The following is a 23,025-nucleotide window of genomic DNA, read 5'->3' as shown; positions in this document are numbered from 1 at the left end:
CCCACACAGCTCGAACGCATGGGGAGTTCCCATGAGCTCGACGTATAGAACCTTTTCCATATATATATATATATATATATATATATAATATTTAAAAAATATAAAAACCTATGATGTGTTTGTTATATGCACAACATCCATCCATTTTGAGATATCATTTTAAGTCATGAGCAAAAGAATGAGACAGATAAAAATTTGTAGTGGACCCCACCACAGAAAACAACGGGAGGGTGATTCCCACCGTTGAAACTATCCTAAGACCCATCGTAATGTTTATTTGAAATCCAACTGGTTTAAAAGTAAAAAAATAAAAAAAATGGTTTGTGGGGCCATACATTATGGTGGGGCCCACACAGCACCAACCACCAGCCATTGGATGGTCTAGGGGGAGTAGCCAATCTGTTCCCCTTATTTGTGGTGTGGTCCATTTAATCTTTGGATATGATTCATTTTTTAGATAATTCTATAAAATGATCTTGAAAAATGGATGAACGGTGTGTGTTGATCCGAAATTTTTGATAAATCCAAAACTCAAGTGGACCATGCCACACAAAACAGTGTGGAATAATGATTTCCATCGTTGATACCTTCCTTGGGCCCACAATAATGTTTATTTTCCATCCAACATGTTCATAATATCAAAAAGATATGAATGATGTGAAAACACAAACATCAGCTTGATCCAGAACTTCTATCAAATGCACAGTGTTGATGTTCGACACACATCATGATAGGCCCCACAAAACTTACTAACATTAATTTTTAGTCTCAGGGTGTCAATAAGTTGGGTCACAATTTTGACTAGAATATTAAACCCATTTTATATGTCTGGTCCATTCACTCTATTTTACTGATCATTACCCTCAAATTGACTAGTTGCTCACCCCGATCATGTTACATATGAGAAAGATATTGGGCAAACAAGATTGATCAACAATTTGAGTGAATTTTGATTTAAACATCTGAAGTTATTACTCTTCAATCTGGACTGATTAGATTGTCCAAAAATGGTTAAAGGTTGTTCATAATATCAAAAATATATGAATGAATAAAAAACATAAACATTAGCTTGATCCAAAACTTCTATGGCCTCTAAGAAATTTTAAATGGTAGAGGTTCAATCACACTATTTCCTATGGTGTGGTCCACTTGAGCTTTGGATATGCTTCCTTTTTGTTCTTTAGACCTCAAATTATCTATTAGCATGGATGAATGAAGTGGATAAAATAAATAAATAACAGTGGACCCCACAGAGTCTACTCTGGTAAGGGTAACAAGTAACTCACCTAAATGTAGTAGAGAAGGGTTTCCTTAAAACATTTATAATCATATGTGTGTCCCACTTGGATGAGGGATCAGACCAAGTTTCAACCGCATCCATGTCTATATTAACTTATAAACAGATTGGATCTCAAATAAACATCGCGGCGGGCCCTAAGAAGGTTTCAATAGTGAGTGTCACTGTCCCACTCTTTTCTATGGTGGGTCCACTTGAACTTTAGATATGCCCCGTCAATCAGATGTAGCATTCCACGGTAGGCCAGGAGCTTAAAAATAAAGTCAATCCATGACTTGGGTGGGCCACATCACATACTATAGTTGAGAGAGTTACCCTCCCATTAAAACATTCATAATCATCTATTGGGCCCACCTAGATGTGGTTCATAGATCCAGCCCATTCATTATGTGTGTCCCACTTGGATGAGGAGTCAGACCAAGTTTCATACACATCCAAAACTCATGTGGGCCCACCAAATGCTTTTATATGTTTTAGGGATGTTTTCACATAGTTTTAGATGCCATGGCCCACCTAAGTCTCGTAGATGACTGATTTTTGGACTTAAAGGGGACACATCAAATGCATGGTGTTGATGTTCTACACACATCATGATGGGCCCCCCGCAGATTAACCTCATGGGAAGTTCCCGTGAGGTGACCTTATAGTACCATTTCACTATTTAGGTAACTCCTTCATGGGTGTTACTCTAACCGTGTAGGGCCCACCTTGATATGTTTTATGTATATCGACACGGTCCATATATTTTTTCATCCGATTTTAGGATGTGATTTCAAATCACAAGAACTAAATAATCTCGGGTGGGCCATACCAATCAAAACAATGATGAATAACCATTAAAAACCTTTTGAAGGCCACAAAAGTTTTGGATCAATTTGATCTTTGTAGTTTACCTTTATCTAGATTTCCTTTACATTATCAATAAGTTGGATTGTAAATAAACATTACTAAAACCTTACAATGGGCTATTTATAATTTTTAATGGCGAAGTACTATATTATCATTCTCTCCAATGGTTTGGTCCACTTAAGATTTAAATCTACACAATTTTTTATACCGGGCCCAAAAATGGGTTGGAGAAACGCATGGGCGGCAAGGATATACAACACATCATCAAAATCTCACTTTTATTATCTAACTTTTCAATTTCTCTTGTCAAAATACAAAATCTAGTTTTCTTTTTTAAAATATATATTTTTTACATTTTTTTAATTTTTTCACAATTTTTTCACAATTTTGTTTAATTTCTTAAATTTTCTTTTTCAAAATATCATTTTTTTAATCTCACTTTTGTTATATAACTTTTCAATAATTGTTGTCAAAATACAAAATCTAGTTTTCTTTTTTAAAAAATATATTTTTTTACATTTTATCAATTTTTTCACAATTTTATTTAATTTTTTAAATTTCCTTTTTCAAAATATCATATTTTTATCGAAAAAATTTTTTCAAAATTATCAACATTATACAAAGTTCTTAATTTTTCTTTTTCAAAATCTAGATTTTTATAAAATTACAGTTTTTTTTTTCAAAATTTAAATTTTTCTTAAACATTGTTAATTATTTTTCTAAGCTTCTCAACTATTTTTTTTTTGGTTCGAAATTCATAATTTTTTTGAGCTTTTTCATTTTTGACCTGAGCATTAGAGACGGTTTAGGACCATCTCTAACAGAGACGGTCTTTGACAGTCTCTAATAGAGACTGTCTTTGACAGGGCTATAAGACGGTTTAGGACCGTCTTTAATAGAGACGGTCCTTGACAGTCTCTAATAAAAAAGGTTAACATACCAGGATGGTCGACTAATGGTCAATATGCCCTTACGGGCTGAACTATAACTAATCACCCTGAGAACATGATCTCATGTAGTCCAACTACGGCCAACAACCTACAATTTAACTTTCAGGCCAGATTCACTCATGGATAGGTCCAACAAGGACCGCCCAAGAACTTCTAGGTAATCGGCCAATCCATAAGGGAAATATGTAATAATGCACCATAAACATGGATTTCTTGGATACAATTCAAGTATGGAAGACAAGATTTCAGTGTGATCATTACAAGGACAGTAGCATACAATATTCCACCCGAATTTACAGATTCAACATGACATATTTCAAACTATACGATCAATAGATAGCCATATAATGATATACTGAAATAAATCTCCTATAGGCCAATCATACATCACATTATTCAACCATAACTTGAAAATTCAGATAAGTGACTTAACCAATCAGCAACTTACAATGTTTCATGATTTCACCCAAGCAGGATTAATCATAAAATCAAGAAATCAACCACTAATTACCATTCTATAGCAATCCATGTCATCGTGTTAAGCATAGTTAATACCAAACCAGGAAAATAAGAATCAACTAACAGCAATTTTGGAAAATTTAGATATTTGCACCCTACATGAGCATGCAAATGCACAAGTCACAATTTGGGATATTAGGGCCAAATCCCTTCCCAATTTTTTGATAATTCCTAATTCATTAACCTATATATGCAGTCCAAATGAAAATTCTGCCACATGCACTAACAATACACCAACCACGTTCATTAAACCTTCTCTATGCGCGATAACTGGCCACCTAAAGCTAATGGTCCTCACCTAAATGTAGCCGGAGGTTGCTGAGATTGTCCTAGCACCGCCGGGTCTACAAGTTCAAGGTGTCGGGGCCTTTCATTGTATAGAATGGACGTAAAACACATGCATGTTGTAAAAATCAATGAAGATGAGGTTAGGAACCCTATCTTACCTTAGATGGGGTGGAATTTCACTCCAACAATAGTATGAGCTGGAATTTTCCAACGATAGGGAGGTAAAAGGGGCTGGAATTTCCAAATCCCAAGCTCAAATACACCACCAAAAAGGGCTTTCTCTCTCCTCCCTTGCTCTTTCTCTCCTTCTCTCTCTCCCTCTTTCTCTCAGCTGCTGGGGTTATGGGCTAAGAGAGAAAAGGGCTAGACTTTTATATATCCAAAAATATTTCTGTTGGCCCTAAGGTTTAGAGAAATTCCCGTAATGGCCCTGTGGGGCCCATCAAGCTATTGGGGCTTCCTTGATAGCCCCCAGGCCCATCTAATTTATGGGATAGGTGCCCCATGGCTTGATAAAGGGTTGGGCAAAGTTTAACGGCAAACGGATGCGGGGTTTTGCCTTGGAATGGCCGGTTTGCAATCAACGGTCCAAATTTAAAGTGTTGAGCTCAAAATTTAAGCATATCCAAAGATCAAGTGAATCATACCACAGGAAACATTATGAGTAATGATTTCCACCGTTGAAACCTTGCTAGGCCCCGCTAAGCCCGAGAGTGTGGCCCAGTGGATCGATGGTTTTGATCATGAGAGTCAGAACATGTGCTGTGAAGAGGCCCAAGGACAACAAACTCGGGTGTTCTTGTGGATTTCCTGCACTTTCTCCAACTAGGAGATCCAGAGTGTAGATCCATGTAGTTTTGGTTAAAATCGTGCTTGCATCTCTGTGTTTCTTAACAAATTTCTGTTGCTTTCAGTGTTTTTGTTCAGAAAAAGCTATTATTGTAATGTGGTATATGTGTAACGAGGAAATATACAATGCACAGCCTCAATTTTGGGCGTTTTCAATCTTTCTAGTGCAATTAATAGGTGACGAGTTTCAGTGACCCAGACTGTTCATCTGGTGGAACCCGTGGTGGGTGTTTGCTGCTTTGTTTAGCTTTTCTTTGGGCCTCTCCTAGCCACCCAATTGTTGCCAGAAGGGAAGTGGAGCTACATGTTTATATATGCCACAATTGGATGACTGGGGCTATTAGATAGAGGAGATTTTTGGACATTTGACTATATCCAATGTGGGTCAGACGTTTCAAAAGACGTGTCCTAGAGGCACATATGGGTTTTATTTATCTAATTGTGTTGCTTGTGTTTCTATGCATAACTATAATCCTTATTGTTATATTCCATATGCATATTTTACATTACGAAATAAACTGTTTACATGATTTGTACGCCTTTTACTTTTGAAGGTCAATTGTTGAAATGAATGATAATACCTTGGAGAGTCAAGCATGTTCTCAACCATATCGAAGGTTAGAATTTAATACTGAAATAGATGTTCAAGATGCAAGCCAGTGTAATGAAGACGTAAAGCAAGATGTACTATTCAACACAGGTGACATGTTAGATGAAGAACCAAAATTGGGAATGGAGTTTTCTTCTGAAGAAAGTGCATACAATTTTTATAATAACTATGCTAAAAAGATAGGTTTCAGTGCTCGAAGAGGATGGATACAAAAATCAGATGAAGATGTCATGGTTTTCAGACAATTTTGTTGTTCTAAAGAAGGTCGAAAACGTGAAAAGAAACAAACCGATCTCGTGAGGTCTACCCGTCCAATTACAAGAACGAATTGCAAAGCAAGCATGATGATTAAGCTTCAGAAGAATGGAAAATACAGTGTGAATAAGTTTGTGGCAGAGCATAATCATGAGGTTGTTACACCAACGAAGGTACACATGTTAAGGTCGCACAGAAGCTTGACTGATGATCAAAAAGCTGACATAGATATCATAAATGATTCAGGAATAACACCACGAGCAGGTGTTGAATATTTTAGTAGAAAAGCTGGAGGTCGAGAAAATATGGGTTTCACATCAATTGATTATAAGAACTACTTACAAAGAAAGCGAATGAAAGCAATGGAAAAGGGTGATGCGGGAGCTGTTTTAGAGTACTTTCAACAAAAGCAAATTGATGATCCATCTTTCTTTTATGCTATACAAGTGGATAAAGATGATCAAATGACGAACATGTTCTGGGCAGATGAAAGGTCAATAGTGGACTACAGTGTTTTTGGGGATGTTATTTGCTTTGATACTACTTATAGAATAAATAGCTATGGATGGCCTTTTGCTCCATTTATTGGGGTCAATCATCATAAGCAGACTGTAATATTTGGTGTGGCCTTACTATATGATGAAACAATTGAATCTTTCAAGTCGTTGTTTCAAACATTTTTAAGTGCGATGTCTGGAAAACAACCAATGACAATACTAACAGACCAAGATGCTGCAATGGCCAATGCAATAGCTTCAGTGATGTCAGAAACATATCATCGTCTGTGTATATGGCATATATACCAAAATGCTGCAAAACACCTTAGCAATGTATTTAATGGGTCAAAAAGTTTTGGTTCCGATTTTAGTAAGTGTGTATATGATTATGAGGAAGAGGAAGAGTTTCTAACTGCATGGAATAACTTGCTCGAGAAATATGATTTAGTTCAGAACAAGTGGCTACAAAATTTATTTAAAGAAAGAGAGAAATGGGCTATGGTTTATGGAAGAAATACATTTTGTGCTGACATGAAGAGTACGCAACGAAGTGAGAGCATGAATGGCGTATTGAAAAAATATTTGAGCTCCAAATACAATCTTTTACGTTTCTTCACTCATTACGAACGGGTAGTGACCGAACGACGATACAAGGAATCTAAAGCTGATTTCAATATGAGGCAGAGTACCCCAGTATTGTTTGCTGATATCATGATGTTAAATGAAGCAGCAAAAGTGTACACTCCAGAAATATTTGAAATATTTCAAGATGAGTATAAGAAGTGGCTAAGTCATGCAATGTTTAAATGTGGTGAGTCTGGAACGGTTGTCGAGTTTCGAGTTGTTTCTAAAGGTAAAGTAAAAGGACATACCATTAGATTTGACTCATTAGATAGTACAGTGAGGTGTAGCTGCAAGAAATTTGAATTTGTGGGGATCTTATGTAGTCACGCATTGAAAGTTTTAAATTATTATAATATAGATGTGCTTCATCCTCGTTATATTCTGAAGAGATGGCAAAGAGATGTAAAGGTAGGTTATGCTAAAGATTATACTGGGTTAACAATACAAGGTGACCGCAATGTTACTTCAGGTAAACGGTACAATCACTTGTGTCACAAGCTTTTGAAAGTTGCTGCAATTGCCAGGGAACACGAAGAGGTCTTCAAAGTGGCCAATAGATATGCGAATATATATCATGATCAAGTGGTAGACTGTATGAAAAGAATCAAGGAACTTCCATTAATGTCTGTTGAAGTTGTTGAAGAAAGCGAAGATGATGAACCTACACGCCATTTGCCGACCAAAAGTGTAGATACCAAACATGCACACTCTGAGTCGATAGAAAGTTTACATACTGAGGATTAAAGTAAAGCCCAAAAAAGTGTATATATTGAAAGCACATGCCTTGAGCCAATTGAAATTGAAAACACTGGAAGAGGACGCCCTGGGCCAATTGAAAAACAAGTTACTTTTGTTAATAGTCTGGGTTCACAAATTGTAAGAGGGATTAAAGTAAAACCCAAAGTTCGGGGCAACCACCGTGCGTTTAAAAATCCGCTAGATCAAGTAAGGAAGAAAAGATCCTTACCTAAAATTGTTCAACCACAAGCAAGTCAAATGTCGATGGTGATGGGAAACAACCATGCACCAAACGTCATGCAGCATGCATCATTTCAACCTTCACATTATATGGTGATAGGACACCTTCCTGACCCTAGTAGATCTATCAATGCATCAGTGGCTCAGTTTAGGTACCAACTACCTAATGCTAGCATATTCCAACAAAACCTTTTCAACGTCGGATGTTAGGTAAAAGTGAAAGTTAATTTAGTAAACTTGTAATATTTCCTAGCTATTGTAATATTAAAAAGAAAAAAGAGAATTTTTTTATTTTTATTTTTTAAAAAAAGGAAGAACTTGTAATGTTACATATAACATTTACATAATTTCTACTTATTGGAGTTTTCGCTATTGTCTCGTTGCTTTTTTAGAGTTCAAATATTACAGGAACGAGTTGTTCCGAGTCCCAACCAAGTATTAACTTCTACCATCAAATTCCATCAAGCACTCTGCCTAATTCATCTATGGGAAGTGTCTTGCCTAGCCAAGTGAAAAGGATCATTTGTTTTTGGCATATTATTGAATATACTTTTTGAATTTATGAATGGTAAAAAATCTTATTAATTGATATGTGAATTTTCATATGCAGCCATAATTACCACCATATGATAACAATCAATCATTGGCGTGTGAAGATTACCACCAATGTTCGAGTAATTAGTATTTCTTTTTCTCAAAGGTAAGCATGTTTTCTAAGTAGTATTCTATGTTGATAGTACAAATTTTGGTATAACCTAATTTGTCTAATGTAACCCAATTTTTATCTTGGATGTAGGAAGGCTCGAAGCTTAGTGAGGGTGAGCCAACTCTTTATGTATAGCAGCAGGTTGGCACATCTTTGAAGTGCGGCTAAATTCCCTTTTTTGTCAGGCGCAAAGCTATACAAGAAAGGGAGTAGAACAACCATCTAGCAGTTTTTTGTACCCATTGTTTTAAAGGTCACGGTTTCCAAGCACATCCTTATAGTCAAACAACGAGGGCTGCAAAGTGTTTTTTTCTTTTTTTTCTTTTTTTGAATTTTGGAAAGTCTTTGTGAAGAAAGATTGATTGAAAAGCATGATGGGGGGTTGCAAGGTTTCCATCCTTGTTCAGTAGGCATGGATAAGGACATCAAAAAACATTTAAAATGCATTATTTTATGTTGTTAATGCGAATATGCTAAAATTGAATTTGCTTCAGATGACTCAACTTTCCATCCATACTTGCATTTGTTCTTTGACACGTAAATTATTGAAAAAATGTACAGTGAAACGAAATCATTGAATGCATTTTTGTTTCCAGTTTATGTTGAGATGATTTTCACTGGGCATGGAATGATAAAGTTTGAAATGTTAGTCAGTACAATCATTGAAATGTTTAAAGCCTCAGTTTTCCAATGAAAAAGATAGGATCATTGAGGGATTGAGCTCCAAATACAAATCATAATTGAGCTTATTTCACACATACCTCCACATGGTAGACCTAAAGGAGCCCATGAGCAACCTAATTTCAAAATGCACTCAGATCCTTAGCCTTAGATCCAAAGCAAGGTCAACATCCAAATTTCAAAATGCCCTCAGATCCCCAGCCTTAGATCCAAAGCAAGGTTGGATGAAGAAAGGTTCCCATTATCTAGTGGGGTAGGCAAGTGCCAAGTCCAAATCACACCATTTGGTTGTGACAACTTATAAAATCCTTGGACAAATGCCACACTTGTGGCCCAAACACCCTCTTACAACTAGAGCATTGGAACCTGCAGTTCAAAGCCACGTGGGTAACAAATATTTGACCCATCATCACCATGGGTCGAATAGAGCTGCCCAATTTATGCAGGCACCAATCAACCAAAACAGAAGATGTGTTGCATTTGTTATGAAAATGTTTGCTAGCAACACTAGACACATGTTAACTCAGTACCCCTTAGCGTACTGAGTTACTCAGTACACAATCCGATTCTCTTGTGAGCATCATCCATCATTTTTAAGGGCAATACAGACAAAATCTAATTCAATTCCATTTTAAAGCCATATTTAATTCACATCATACCCATTGCTTGTGATCACACATTGATAGATATTCAAATCAAACAAGAGTAATGTATTCCCCTATTTACAATTACAACCACCTTAATTTCACTGCTAAAAATTACAGCCAAAAGGTAGGGCGCAATGCATAATAGAAACGTCTTTCCAATGCAACTCTGATTACACAATTCACAGATACTACAATCTATATGTGTGAAGTCAACATCCTTGCAAAGCACCCACCGATTCACTAAACAACCATTTCCAGCATATTGCAGTGCATCCATTTTGAAGATTATAGTCATATTCAACATTTGCAGCTCGTGACTAGGGACCTGCTCATCATAACTCAAAAATCACTTTGACCATACAGTTCTTTGCTCTACTAAAATCTGCAGTTCCAAACAACATTAATCACCAAAGTTATCAATAATTAAAATTTTAGTACATGAATGTGGTCAATGAGATTTAGTAGTAGACTCTAAGGAGTTTCAACATGAAGTATTGGGTTCGATACCCATAGGTGGTGAAACACCACTACGGCATGTGTGGGTGTGTGAAAAAAAAAAAACCTATATCACGCACTCCTCAGTCAATCAACATGAAGGTCGTTTACTGGGGCAATTTAAGAGGCAACTAAAGTGACCACTCACATCAAACCTACCCAATCAATGAACACTTGCAAAACTAAATGTGGATGATTTTCCTTTCTATTTGTCAATTTGATGAACACCGGATACACAACGTGCATCTAGTCCGGATTGACCGAAGAGTGTGTGATGAATGTGGTCATTGAGATTTTTGTAAGCACACACGAATGAAATGCCATGTGGGATTGTAGTAGAGTGATTTTGCGGACCAAAACATCCTCGTATAGGTTTCCAAGAAGATGAATAATAAACCGGCCCACCACAACCATGACAAGGGAGAATGCCACCAACCAATTGGAGAGCCTGTGGTTGTATTCCTTGATGAACAGAGACCGGGCCTTTCCCAGCATCTGCAGATAATGCAGTAGGGTCATGTAAGAAGTAACTCAGAAAATCAGGAAATGCAAAGACCAAGGATAGAAGTCGAATTGACATCTAGTTGAATGGAAAAAAGCAGGATTCATTCGTTTTAGGTCCAGTTGGATGGCAACTGCAGAATTCTACCTTGAATCTGGAGCGGAGATGGCGTTAGAGATGGCCGCCCTTGGTCCAGTTGTAAGGGCCGCCCTTGGTCCAGTTGGAGCGGAGATGTCGTTAGAGATGGGAAGCGTGGGTTTTTCTTAGAGAGAGAGAGAGAGAGAGAGAGAGAGAGAGAGAGACGATCGACGGTGTTTTTTTTTTTTTTCCACCGGAGAGGGATTCACATACATTCAAGGTGGGCCCAAGTAAGTTTACACAGTATGATAAGAAACCACCGCGCAATCCGATTTCCACCGGAGAGGGATGAGCATTTACGATTCTATTTCCTTTCACGGAAGAGAGAGAAAGAGAGAGAATGCGGGTAACGGCGTTTCTGTCGCCGTTTGGAGGAGGGATCGGGCCCCACATCGTATAGCCAATATCCTCTTTCCACGTCAACTCAGTACCCCTTAAGGTACTGAGTAACGCCGTTACCCGCATTCTCTCTCTTTCTCTCTCTTCCGTGAAAGGAAATAGAATCGTAAATGCTCATCCCTCTCCGGTGGAAATCGGATTGCGCGGTGGTTTCTTATCATACTGTGTAAACTTACTTGGGCCCACCTTGAATGTATGTGAAAAAACGTGAGGGAGCTTGATTCACTCTGGTTCTCTATGCCCTCTCTCTCTCTCTCTCTCTCTCTCTCTAAGAAAAACCCATGCCTCCCATCTCTAACGACATCTCCGCTCCAACTGGACCAAGGGCGGCCCTTACAACTGGACCAAGGGCGGCCATCTCTAACGCCATCTCCGCTCCAGATTCAAGGTAGAATTCTGCAGTTGCCATCCAACTGGACCTAAAACGAATGAATCCTGCTTTTTTCCATTCAACTAGATGTCAATTCGACTTCTATCCTTGGTCTTTGCATTTCCTGATTTTCTGAGTTACTTCTTACATGACCCTACTGCATTATCTGCAGATGCTGGGAAAGGCCCGGTCTCTGTTCATCAAGGAATACAACCACAGGCTCTCCAATTGGTTGGTGGCATTCTCCCTTGTCATGGTTGTGGTGGGCCGGTTTATTATTCATCTTCTTGGAAACCTATACGAGGATGTTTTGGTCCGCAAAATCACTCTACTACAATCCCACATGGCATTTCATTCGTGTGTGCTTACAAAAATCTCAATGACCACATTCATCACACACTCTTCGGTCAATCCGGACTAGATGCACGTTGTGTATCCGGTGTTCATCAAATTGACAAATAGAAAGGAAAATCATCCACATTTAGTTTTGCAAGTGTTCATTGATTGGGTAGGTTTGATGTGAGTGGTCACTTTAGTTGCCTCTTAAATTGCCCCAGTAAACGACCTTCATGTTGATTGACTGAGGAGTGCGTGATATAGGTTTTTTTTTTTTTATGCACACCCACGCATGCTGTAGTGGTATTTCACCACCTATGGGTATTGAACCCAAGACCTCGTGTTGAAACTCCTCGGAGTCTACCACTAAATCTCATTGACTACATTCATCAACTAATTTTTAAATTATTGATAACTTTGGTGATTGGTGTTGTTTGGAATTGCAGATTTTAGTAGAGCAAAGAACTGTATGGTCAAAGTGATTTTTGAGTTTGATGAGCGGGGGGTCCCTAGTTGCGAGCTGCAAATGTTGAACATGACTATAATCTTCACAGTGGATGCACTGCAATATCCTAGAAATGGTTGTTTAGTGAATCGGCGATCGAGTGCTTTGCAAGGATGCTGACTTCACCCATATATTTTGTAGTATCTGTGAATTATGTAATCAGAGTTGCATTGGAAAGACGCATCTGTTATGCCTTGCGCCTTACCTTTTGGCTGTAATTTTTATCGGTGAAATTAAGGTGGTTGTAATTGTAAATAGGGGAATACATCACTCTTGTTTGATTTGAATATCTATCAATGTGTGATCACAAGCAATGGGTATGATGTGAATTAAATGTGGCTTTAATGTGGATTCAAAATAGAATTGAATTAGATTTTGTCTGTATTCATTGCCCTTAAAAATGATGGATGATGTTTACAAGGGAATTGGATTGTGTACTGAATAACTCAGTACGATAAGGGGTATTGAGTTAACATGTGTCTAGTGTTGCTAGCAAACATTTTCATAACAAATGCAACACATCTTCTGTTTTGGTTGATTGGTGCCTGCATAAATTGGGCAGCTCTATTCGACCCATGGTGATGATGGGTCAAATATTTGTTACCCACGTGGCTTTGAACTGCAGGTTCCAATGCTCTAGTTGTAAGGGTGTTTGGGCCACAAGTGTGGCATTTGTCCAAGGATTTTATAAGTTGTCACAACCAAGTAGCGTGATTTGGACTTGGGACTTGCCTGCCCCACTAGAGAATGGGAACCTTTCTTCATCCAACCTTGATTTGGATCTAAGGCTGGGGATCGAAGGGCATTTTGAAATTTGGATGTTGACCTTGCATTGGATCTACGGCTGGGGATCTAAGTGCATTTTGAAATTAGGATGCTCATGGGCTCCTTTAGGTCTACCATGTGGAGGTATGTGTGAAATAAGCTCAATTATGATTTGTATTTGGAGCTCAATCCCTCAATGATCCTATCTTTTTCATTGGAAAACTGAGGCTTTAAACATTTCAATGATTGTACTGACTGAAAACATTTCAAACTTTATCATTCCATGCCCAGTGAAAATCATCTCAACATAAACTGGAAACAAAAATGCATTCAATGATTTCGTTTCACTGTACATTTTTTCAATAATTTACGTGTCAAAGAACAAATGCAAGTATGGATGGAAAGTTGAGTCATCTGAAGCAAATTCAATTTTAGCATATTCGCATTAACAACATAAAATAATGCATTTTAAATGTTTTTTGATGTCCTTATCCATGCCTACTGAACAAGGATGGAAACCTTGCAACCCCCCATCATGCTTTTCAATCAATCTTTCTTCACAAAGACTTTCCAAAATTCAAAAAAAGAAAAAAAAGAAAAAAAAAAAACCAATCTTTCTTCACTTTGCAGCCCTTGTTGTTTGATTACAAGGATGAGCTTGGAAACTGTGACCTTTAAAACAATGGGTACAAAAAATTGCTAGATGGTTGTTCTACTCCCTTTCTTGTATAGCTTTGGGCCTGACAAAAAGGGAATTTAACCGCACTTCAAAATCTTATTGCCAATCGGGAAGGCCTGACAAAAAGAGTTAGCCCACCCCTCACAATAGTTACATCTCTTCCTGCATCCAAGATAAAAATCGGGTTACATCAGACAAATTAGGTTATACCAAAATTTGTACTATCAACATAGAATACTACTTAGAAAACATGTTTACCTTTGAGAAAAAGAAATATTAATTGCTCGAACGTTGGTGGTAATCTTCACACCCCAATGATTGATTGTTATCATATGGTGGTAATGATGGCTGCATATGAAAATTCACATATCAATTAATACGATTTTTAACCATTCATAAATTCAAAAAGTATATTCAATCATATGCCAAAAACAAATGATCATTTTCACCTGGCTAGGCAAGACACTTCCCATAGATGAATCAGGCAGAGTGCTTGATGGAATTTGATGGTAGAAGTTAATACTTGGTTGGGACTCGGAACAACTCGTTCCTGTAATATTTGAACTCTAAAAGAGCAACGAGACAATAACGAAAACTCCAATAAGCAGAAATTATGTAAATGTTATATGTAATATTACAAGTTCTTCCTTCTTTTTTTTTTTTTTAAAAAAAAAATTCTCTTTTTTCTTTTTAAGATGACAATAGCTAGGAAATATTACAAGTTTACAAAATTAACTTTCACTTTTACCTGACATCCGACGTTGAAAAGGTTTTGTTGGAACATGCTAGTATTAGGTAGTTGGTACCTATACTGAGCCACTGATGCATTGATAGATCCACTAGGGTCAGGAAGGTATCCCATCACCATATAATGTGAAGGTTGAAATGATGCATGCTGCATGACGTTTGGTGCATAGTTGTTTCCCATCACCATCGACATTTGACTTGCTTGTGGTTGAACAGTTTTAGGTAAGGATCTTTTCTTCCTTACTTGATCTAGCGGATTTTTAAACGCACGGTGGTTGCCTCGAACTTTGGGTTTTACTTTAATCCCTCTTACAATTTGTGAACCCAAACTATCAACAAAAGTAACTTGTTTTTCAATTGTCCCAGAGCGTCCGCTTCCAGTGTTTTCAATTTCAATTGGCTCAGGGCATATGCTTTCAGTATGTACACTTTCGGTCAGATTAGAGGGTGCAATTTCAGTATGTAAACTTTCTGTCGACTCAGAGTGTGCATGTTTGGTATCTACACTTTTGGTCGGCAAATGGCGTGTAGGTTCATCATCTTCACTTTCTTCAACAACTTCAGTAGACATTAATGGAAGTTCCTTGATTCTTTTCATACAGTCTACCACTTGATCATGATATATATTCGCATATCTATCGGCCACTTTGAAGACCTCTTCGTGTTCCTCGGTAATTACCGCAACTTTCAGAAGCTTGCGACACAAGTGATTATACCATTTACCTGAAGTAACATTGCGGTCACCTTATATCGTTAACCCATTATAATATTTAACATAACTTACATTTACATCTCATTGCCATCTCTTCAGAATATAACGAGGATGAAACATATCTATATTATAATAATTTAAAACTTTCAATGCGTGACTACATAAGATCCCCACAAATTCAAATTTCTTGCAGCTACACCTCACTGTACTATCTAATGAGTCAAATCTAATGGTATGTCCTTTTACTTTACCTTTAGAAACAACTCGAAACTCGACAACCGTTCCAAACTCACCACATTTAAACATTGCATGACTTAGCCACTTCTTATACTCATTTTGAAATATTTCAAATATTTCTGGAGTGTACACTTTTGCTGCTTCATTTAACATCATGATATCAGCAAACAATACTGGGGTACTCTGCCTCATATTGAAATCAGCTTTAGATTCCTTGTATCGTCGTTCGGTCACTACCCGTTCGTAATGAGTGAAGAAACGTAAAAGATTGTATTTGGAGCTCAAATATTTTTTCAATACGCCATTCATGCTCTCACTTCGTTGCGTACTCTTCATGTCAGCACAAAATGTATTTCTTCCATAAACCATAGCCCATTTCTCTCTTTCTTTAAATAAATTTTGTAGCCACTTGTTCTGAACTAAATCATATTTCTCGAGCAAGTTATTCCATGCAGTTAGAAACTCTTCCTCTTCCTCATAATCATATACACACTTACTAAAATCGGAACCAAAACTTTTTGAACCATTAAATACATTGCTAAGGTGTTTTGCAGCATTTTGGTATATATGCCATATACACAGACGATGATATGTTTCTGGCATCACTGAAGCTATTGCATTGGCCATTGCAGCATCTTGGTCTGTTAGTATTGTCATTGGTTGTTTTCCAGACATCGCACTTAAAAATGTTTGAAATAACCACTTGAAAGATTCAATTGTTTCATCATATAGTAAGGCCGCACCAAATATTACAGTTTGCTTATGATGATTTACCCCAATAAATGGAGCAAAAGGCCGTCCATAGCTATTTATTCTATAAGTAGTATCAAAGCAAATAACATCCCCAAAAACACTGTAGTCCACTATTGACCTTCCATCTGCCCAGAACATGTTCGTCATTTGATCATCTTTATCCACTTGTATAGCATAAAAGAAAGATGGATCATCAATTTGCTTTTGTTGAAAGTACTCTAAAACAGCTCCCGCATCACCCTTTTCCATTGCTTTCATTCGCTTTCTTTGTAAGTAGTTCTTATAATCAATTGATGTGAAACCCATATTTTCTCGACCTCCAGCTTTTCTACTAAAATATTCAACACCTGCTCGTGGTGTTATTCCTGAATCATTTATGATATCTATGTCAGCTTTTTGATCATCAGTCAAGCTTCTGTGCGACCTTAACATGTGTACCTTCGTTGGTGTAACAACCTCATGATTATGCTCTGCCATAAACTTATTCACACTGTATTTTCCATTCTTCTGAAGCTTAATCATCATGCTTGCTTTACAAATCATTCTTGTAATTGGATGGGTAGACCTCACGAGATCGGTTTGTTTCTTTTCATAATTATGACCTTCTTTAGAACAACAAAATTGTCTGAAAACCATGACTTCTTCATCTAATTTTTGTATCTATCCCCTTCGAGCACTGAACTTTATCTTTTTAGCATAGCTATTATAAATTTTCTATGCACTTTCTTTAGAAGAAAACTCCATTCCTAGTTTTGGTTCTTCATTTAACATGTCACCTGTGTTGAGTAATACATCTTGCCTTACGTCTTCATTGCACTGGCTTGCATCTTAAACATCTATTTCAGTATCAAATTCTAACATTCGATATGGTTGAGAACATGCTTGACTTTCCAAGGTATTATTATCAATTTCAACAATTGACCTTTAAAAGTAAAAGGTGTACAAATCATGTAAACAATTTATTTCGTAATGTAAAATATGCATATGGAATATAACAATAAGGATTATAGTTATGCATAGAAACACAAGCAACACAATTAGATAAATAAAACCCATATGTGCCTCTAGGACACGTCTTTTGAAACGTCTGACCCACATTGGATATAGTCAAATGTCCAAAAATCTCCTCTATCTAATAGCCCCAGTCATCCAATTGTGGCATATATAAACATGTAGCTCCACTTCCCTTCTGGCAACAATTGGGTGGCTAGGAAAGGCCCAGAGAAAAGCTAAACAAAGCAGCAAACACCCACCACGGGTTCCACCAGATGAACAGTCTGGGTCACTGAAACTCGTCACCTATTAATTGCACTAAAAAGATTGAACACGCCCAAAATTGAGGCTGTGCATTGTATATTTCCTCGTTACACATATACCACATTACAATAATAGCTTTTTCTGAACAAAAACACTGAAAGCAACAGAAATTTGTTAAGAAACACAGAGATGCAAGCACGATTTTAACCAAAACTACATGGATCTACACTCTGGATCTCCTAGTTGGAGAAAGTGCAGGAAATCCACAAGAACACCCGAGTTTGTTGTCCTTGGGCCTCTTCACAGCACATGTTCTGACTCTCATGATCAAAACCATCGATCCACTGGGCCACACTCTCGCCAGTCCATGCTTAAAAAAAATCACTATAGGGCTTAGCGGGGCCTAGCAAGGTTTCAACGGTGGAAATCATTACTCATAATGTTTCCTGTGCTATGATTCACTTGATCTTTGGATATGCTTAAATTTTGAGCTCAACACTTTAAATTTGCTAAAAAAATGGATGAACGGTGTGGATAGATCACATACATTCAAGGTGGGCCCAAGTAAGTTTACACAGTATGATAAGAAACCACCGCGCAATCCGATTTCCACCGGAGAGGGATGAGCATTTACGATTCTATTTCCTTTCACGGAAGAGAGAGAAAGAGAGAGAATGCGGGTAACGGCGTTTCTGTCGCCGTTTGGAGGAGGGATCGGGCCCCACATCGTATAGCCAATATCCTCTTTCCACGTCAACTCAGTACCCCTTAAGGTACTGAGTAACTCAGTACACAATCCGATTCCCTTAAATGTGCTTCACACGTTGTGGTGCAAGGAAGCTTTCCACACTCTATACGGGAAGTTTCCGCAATGCCTGGCGTCTGCGCATCATCACATGTATCGAGTGACGCCCAAGAAGGTAAGTAGCGTCCCCATCCATCCCCACCTGTTTGTTGCTGCTTGCAGGTGTAACTCACCCATTGCACCGGACCGTTGATCTCATCTGACCCACAACCTATAGAGTATGTCCCTGAAAGCTGTCTTTTTCTAGTTTCTTACTGTATGTTTTTTTTCTTGACTGACTGTTTATGTGCAGTTCACCAACGGGCTCGAAATCTTCAATCTGATATATCATAATCCAAAGCGAGGACCGTAAGATCAACAGTGTGGATAACCCAATCACGGGCTCCATTTTGAGGCAACGGTGCATCTGGATAGTACTATTCATGTCTTGTTACTCTGGCGGAGAGTGATGCATGATATGCAGGCACTTAAATAAAAGTAGGACGCAACTTTAAGTAATAACCCAGTTACAATTATTTACTACCCTTCTAAAGTGAATGAAAAAAAAAAAAACAAATAACCCCGCGTTAAAGTACTCAAACCAACCACCGACATCGAGAACTCCAGTAGACTCAAAAGGTTTCAATAGTTGGTGTTTAATCACCTCTATTTCCTGTGGCTAGTTCGAACTTTGGATCCCCTGTCGTGTTTAGGCCCACAGGTGATGCCATCCATCTAATTTACCAACTCATTTTAGGGCATGGGCCCATAATTGAAGCATATTAAAATCTCAAGTAGGCCATGCCATGGGTACAGTGGGAATTGAACACTTACATTGAAAACTTCCCAGGGAGCATAGAAGTTTTTGATCAAGCTGATATTTGTACTTTCCTTCTTCCATATATATATATATATATATATATATATATATATAATACACATGTTCAATTACATATAAACATTGCATTTTCATCCAACTAGTTGATTAATTCAAGGACCAATTAATGATATTTAATACCAAGCAAGAAAAGTTATTCTAAGAGGAAAAGTAGCCAGTGGTGGTGGCCCCACTATAGTGTTAAAGTAAAATCCATCCCAACAATCAGGTGAGTCACCTCGTATTGGAACCGTGGATTAAAAAATCAGCATCATCTATGGTTCAAGTGGACCACATGATTGAAAACAATGTACAAGTAAAACTCACTCTCCAAACTATTTTCATTGGTTTGGCCCACTTGAATCACGTATGCCCCTAATTTTTGGACATTAGGCATAGATTTTTAGTATGTCATCTTAATGGTTGGAGTGGATTTCACATGCTTGTTATGTTGAGCATAGTAATAATCAAGGGTGGACGTCTCTCCCAATGTTTCCATTACAGTGGTTGAATTCAATCAAAGGTTAGCATGATTTTTTTATTTTTTATTTGGCTTTAGACCCATAATGGGATTAGGCATATAATGATTGGAGTGAATCTTACTTACACATACTTATACATCATGGTGGGCCTGTAAAAATAGGAGGGTGGTTGTCCACGCAGCGGCACCACTCAATTGGATAGATGAATACCACTTCCAGTCACTTCAAGTCACAATGGTTGGTCATTCACAAAATCATGATTTCAACTCATCAAAAGAAGAAGTATAGCCCTACAAAATCTGCAAGGAGTTAATGACGGATTCTGCACAGCTCACTCTGACTATCTAAAATATCTTGTACGAAAAATACCTTGTACTGACATCTATAAAAAAGAATAGCTTATGGCTTTTGTACTCGCGTTCACTTTTATCAGTAATAAGAAAGCTTTTACTTTTCTTCTTGGTGTCAAAGTTGTGTGAGTACCCAGAGCCCACTACACACAAATTTCAATGGCGTCCCTTTCACCAAACGTAGGAAACTTTATCACCCTCAAACTCTCCCAAGAAAACTACCCATTATGGTGTGAGCAAGCCCTTGCTCTAGCTGAAAGCCAGGATTTGGTCGGACATCTCACAGGTGCAACAGTAGCTCCTACCAAATTCAAACCATCACCATCAACCGATCTTACAGAAGAATTCATTGCTTCGCAAAAATCTGATAGGCTACTCCGAGGTTGGCTCATAGGCACTCTTACTGAGCAAGCTCTCGGCTTAGTCATTGGTTAATTTAGAGACTTCACAAATTGTCTGGGATGCTCTCAAGGAGGCCTATGCACAGGACTCTCAGGAAAGGGAGTATACTCTTCATCAGCAACTCACATATCTTCGCAAAGATGAGACTGTCTCTTTGGCTAAACATCTTCGCAAATTCAAAAGTCTGTGTGATAGCCTTGCCGCTATTAGTTGCCCAGTGACAGACAAGGTCAAGGTTTTTTCTCTACTCACAAGTCTTGGTCCAAACTATGAGACCTTTGCCACTATGATGCTCAAACCTCCACGTCCAAGCTATACTGAGCTGGTATCTCTCCTTCAAGGATATGAACAAACCTTGTTTGGAGCCTCCTCTCAAACTCCACAATACTCCTTCTATAGTCAGAAACAACGCAGATATGAACAAAGACAGACCTTGTTTGGAGCCTCCTCTCAAACTCCACAATATGCCTTCCATGGCCAGAAATAATGCCCTCAACAACAAGTTAATCACAGCCGAGGGTTACAAGTTCCATTCAACTCCCATGGTAGAGGTTTTCAAGCATATAATAACTCACCAAATCTTGCAGGCTCTACTCTTTTTATAGGTTCAAACTCCAATCAACAGTCTCGCCACGACAACAATGATCAAAACCCTCAAGCTAGTACAGCCCGAAGACCACCTCCACCTAGCTAACGTAGAATGACCTCCACTGAAAGAGAAATGTATCGTGATGATCGATGCCAGTATTGTAGTGTCATGGGACATATTGCCAAGATTTGCTGGTATGTGCCAAAGCCTCCACTGCGGCGTGACGAAGTGCCACAAGCCTTGACTGCTCTCACCCTTGACAACACCCTTGCCGACACTGAATGGACCACAGACACAAGAGCTTCCAATCACATGACAGGTAACGAAGGTATGTTAAAAAATTTACGTTCTTATATAAGTTCAGACTCTGTTTTGATTGGTGATGGTACACCTCTGCCAATTAAAGCCATTGGAGATGCCTATATCAACAATAAAACCACAACACTTCCTTTACATGATGTTTTGCTTGTACCACACTTGGCCAAAAATCTCCTCTTCGTTAGTCAATTAACTGATCAATATCCTATTACTTGTGATTTTTTCTAATACAAATTTTTGTCTTAAGGATCAGAAGACAGGTCACACGGTAATGACAGGAACACGCAACGGTGATCTTTATGTCCTCAGCAGTTCACCTGAACTTCACTATTCCAATCGGTCCAGATCTGGGTCTGCAGAAGTATGGCATCAACGTCTCGGCCATCCTCAAGAGTCTACTGTTCACGTTTTAAAAAAATAAGGGATTAATTGATATTTCAGGGTCTAATAAGTTAAGACATATTTGTGACAGTTGTCAGTTTGGCAAACTGAGTAAACTACCTTTTTATTATTCAGACAATACCAGTTCAGATTTTTTTATTAAAATTCATTGTGATTTATCGGGACCTGCGCCTGTTGCCTCTCTAGGAAAATTTCGTTATTATGCTTGTTTGGTTGATGATCATTCACGATACACTTGGATTGTTCCCCTAAAAAATAATTCTGATTTTGTAGATGCTTTTCTGGTTTTTGAACAATATGTCCTGCGACAATTTGACAAAAAAATCAAAATCATTCATTTCGATGGCAGTGGTGAATTTGTCAACACAAGACTAACGTCTTACTTTCAAGCACAGGGTATTCACCATATTTCCTATCCCTACACACCAGAGCAAACAGGAATGGTTGAAAGATGACATTGCATTATTCGAGAACTAGGTATGACTATGTTATTTCACTCTGGCGCCCCTCTATACCTATGGGTTGAGGCTTTCCAAACTGCAGTATATCTTATCAACCGTCTTCCTTCCTCTGCTCTTAACAATGATACATCATTCTTTAAACTTTATGACACTCATCCAATTTATTCCTCCTTACGTATTTTTGGATCTAAATGTTTTCCTTATACCTGAGATACGAGGACAAACAAATTTGATCTAAAGGCCGTAGCTTGTGTTTTTATTGGATATAGTGACAGGTACAAAGGGTACAAATGCTTTCACCCCTTCAGCAAAAAAATCTTCATCTCACGACATGTAGTCTTTGATGAAACCAGCTTTCCTTTCAAAGATAATCGTACACGTACCATGTTACCAACCCTAGATCGACGGCTCAGTATTTTTTACTCTTGGATTACTTTGCCTATTGATCAATCTAACTCTTCTATCTCTTTTGCAGGTTCTAGTGGTTTTGACATTCCTCTACTAAATCCACACATCCTAAGCAATACGACCCCTACTCATGACAAAGGACAAAATGTGCAGGTGGTTCAACACCTGGACAGTTCGCCTCGATGTCAAGGCCATTTATCCGAACCGCCAATTTCACCATCATCTATGAGACACGATTCACTAACGTCTCATCTAGACCTCCCGGCTTCATCATCCAATATGCACCTCCCAACTGAGCATCCCTCCT

The 23,025-nt window shown here is 38.1% G+C and overlaps 3 protein-coding genes and 2 long non-coding RNA genes across 5 annotated transcripts; 2 read left to right on the top strand and 3 right to left on the bottom strand.

Moving 5' to 3' along the window:
• Positions 1-5,319: 5,319 nt before the first annotated feature.
• On the top strand, positions 5,320-7,482 carry LOC131220053 (protein FAR1-RELATED SEQUENCE 5-like). Its single transcript, XM_058215028.1, has one exon. It carries the CDS (start codon positions 5,320-5,322, stop codon positions 7,480-7,482), a length of 2,163 nt encoding a protein of 720 aa, XP_058071011.1.
• Positions 7,483-9,788: 2,306 nt separating this feature from the next.
• LOC131220502 (uncharacterized) lies at positions 9,789-11,043 on the bottom strand. The gene is made up of 3 exons (XR_009158636.1): positions 10,895-11,043; positions 10,682-10,740; positions 9,789-10,132 (listed from the first exon to the last, which is right to left on the bottom strand). It is a non-coding gene; the product is annotated as an uncharacterized LOC131220502 (long non-coding RNA).
• Positions 11,044-11,501: 458 nt separating this feature from the next.
• Positions 11,502-12,615, top strand: LOC131220051 (uncharacterized). The gene is made up of 3 exons (XM_058215027.1): positions 11,502-11,672; positions 11,827-11,885; positions 12,437-12,615. Exons 1-3 carry the CDS (start codon positions 11,566-11,568, stop codon positions 12,613-12,615), a joined length of 345 nt encoding a protein of 114 aa, XP_058071010.1. The 5' UTR covers positions 11,502-11,565.
• Positions 12,616-13,526: 911 nt separating this feature from the next.
• LOC131220501 (uncharacterized) lies at positions 13,527-15,324 on the bottom strand. Its single transcript, XR_009158635.1, has 3 exons — positions 14,389-15,324; positions 14,198-14,287; positions 13,527-14,101 (listed from the first exon to the last, which is right to left on the bottom strand). It is a non-coding gene; the product is annotated as an uncharacterized LOC131220501 (long non-coding RNA).
• Positions 15,325-15,479: 155 nt separating this feature from the next.
• On the bottom strand, positions 15,480-16,931 carry LOC131220050 (protein FAR1-RELATED SEQUENCE 5-like). Its single transcript, XM_058215026.1, has one exon. The coding sequence runs from the start codon at positions 16,929-16,931 to the stop codon at positions 15,480-15,482; it is 1,452 nt and encodes a 483-aa protein (XP_058071009.1).
• Between the last annotated feature and the right edge of the window lie 6,094 nt (positions 16,932-23,025).

Source organism: Magnolia sinica, chromosome 12, assembly GCF_029962835.1.
Source record: "Magnolia sinica isolate HGM2019 chromosome 12, MsV1, whole genome shotgun sequence".
NCBI lineage: Eukaryota > Viridiplantae > Streptophyta > Magnoliopsida > Magnoliales > Magnoliaceae > Magnolia > Magnolia sinica.
Note: the sequence above shows the minus strand (reverse complement) of the source record. Positions and strands in the feature narration are given on the sequence as shown.

Coding starts and splice junctions, on each gene's coding strand:
- LOC131220053 (XM_058215028.1), top strand. CDS start 5,320: ATGAATGATAATACCTTGGAGAGTCAAGCATGTTCTCAACCATATCGA.
- LOC131220050 (XM_058215026.1), bottom strand. CDS start 16,931: ATGATTTGTAAAGCAAGCATGATGATTAAGCTTCAGAAGAATGGAAAA.
- LOC131220051 (XM_058215027.1), top strand. CDS start 11,566: ATGCCTCCCATCTCTAACGACATCTCCGCTCCAACTGGACCAAGGGCG. Junction 11,673..11,826: donor ATCTCCGCTCCAGATTCAAG/GTAGAATTCTGC, acceptor CATTATCTGCAG/ATGCTGGGAAAGGCCCGGTC. Junction 11,886..12,436: donor AACCACAGGCTCTCCAATTG/GTTGGTGGCATT, acceptor TTGGAATTGCAG/ATTTTAGTAGAGCAAAGAAC.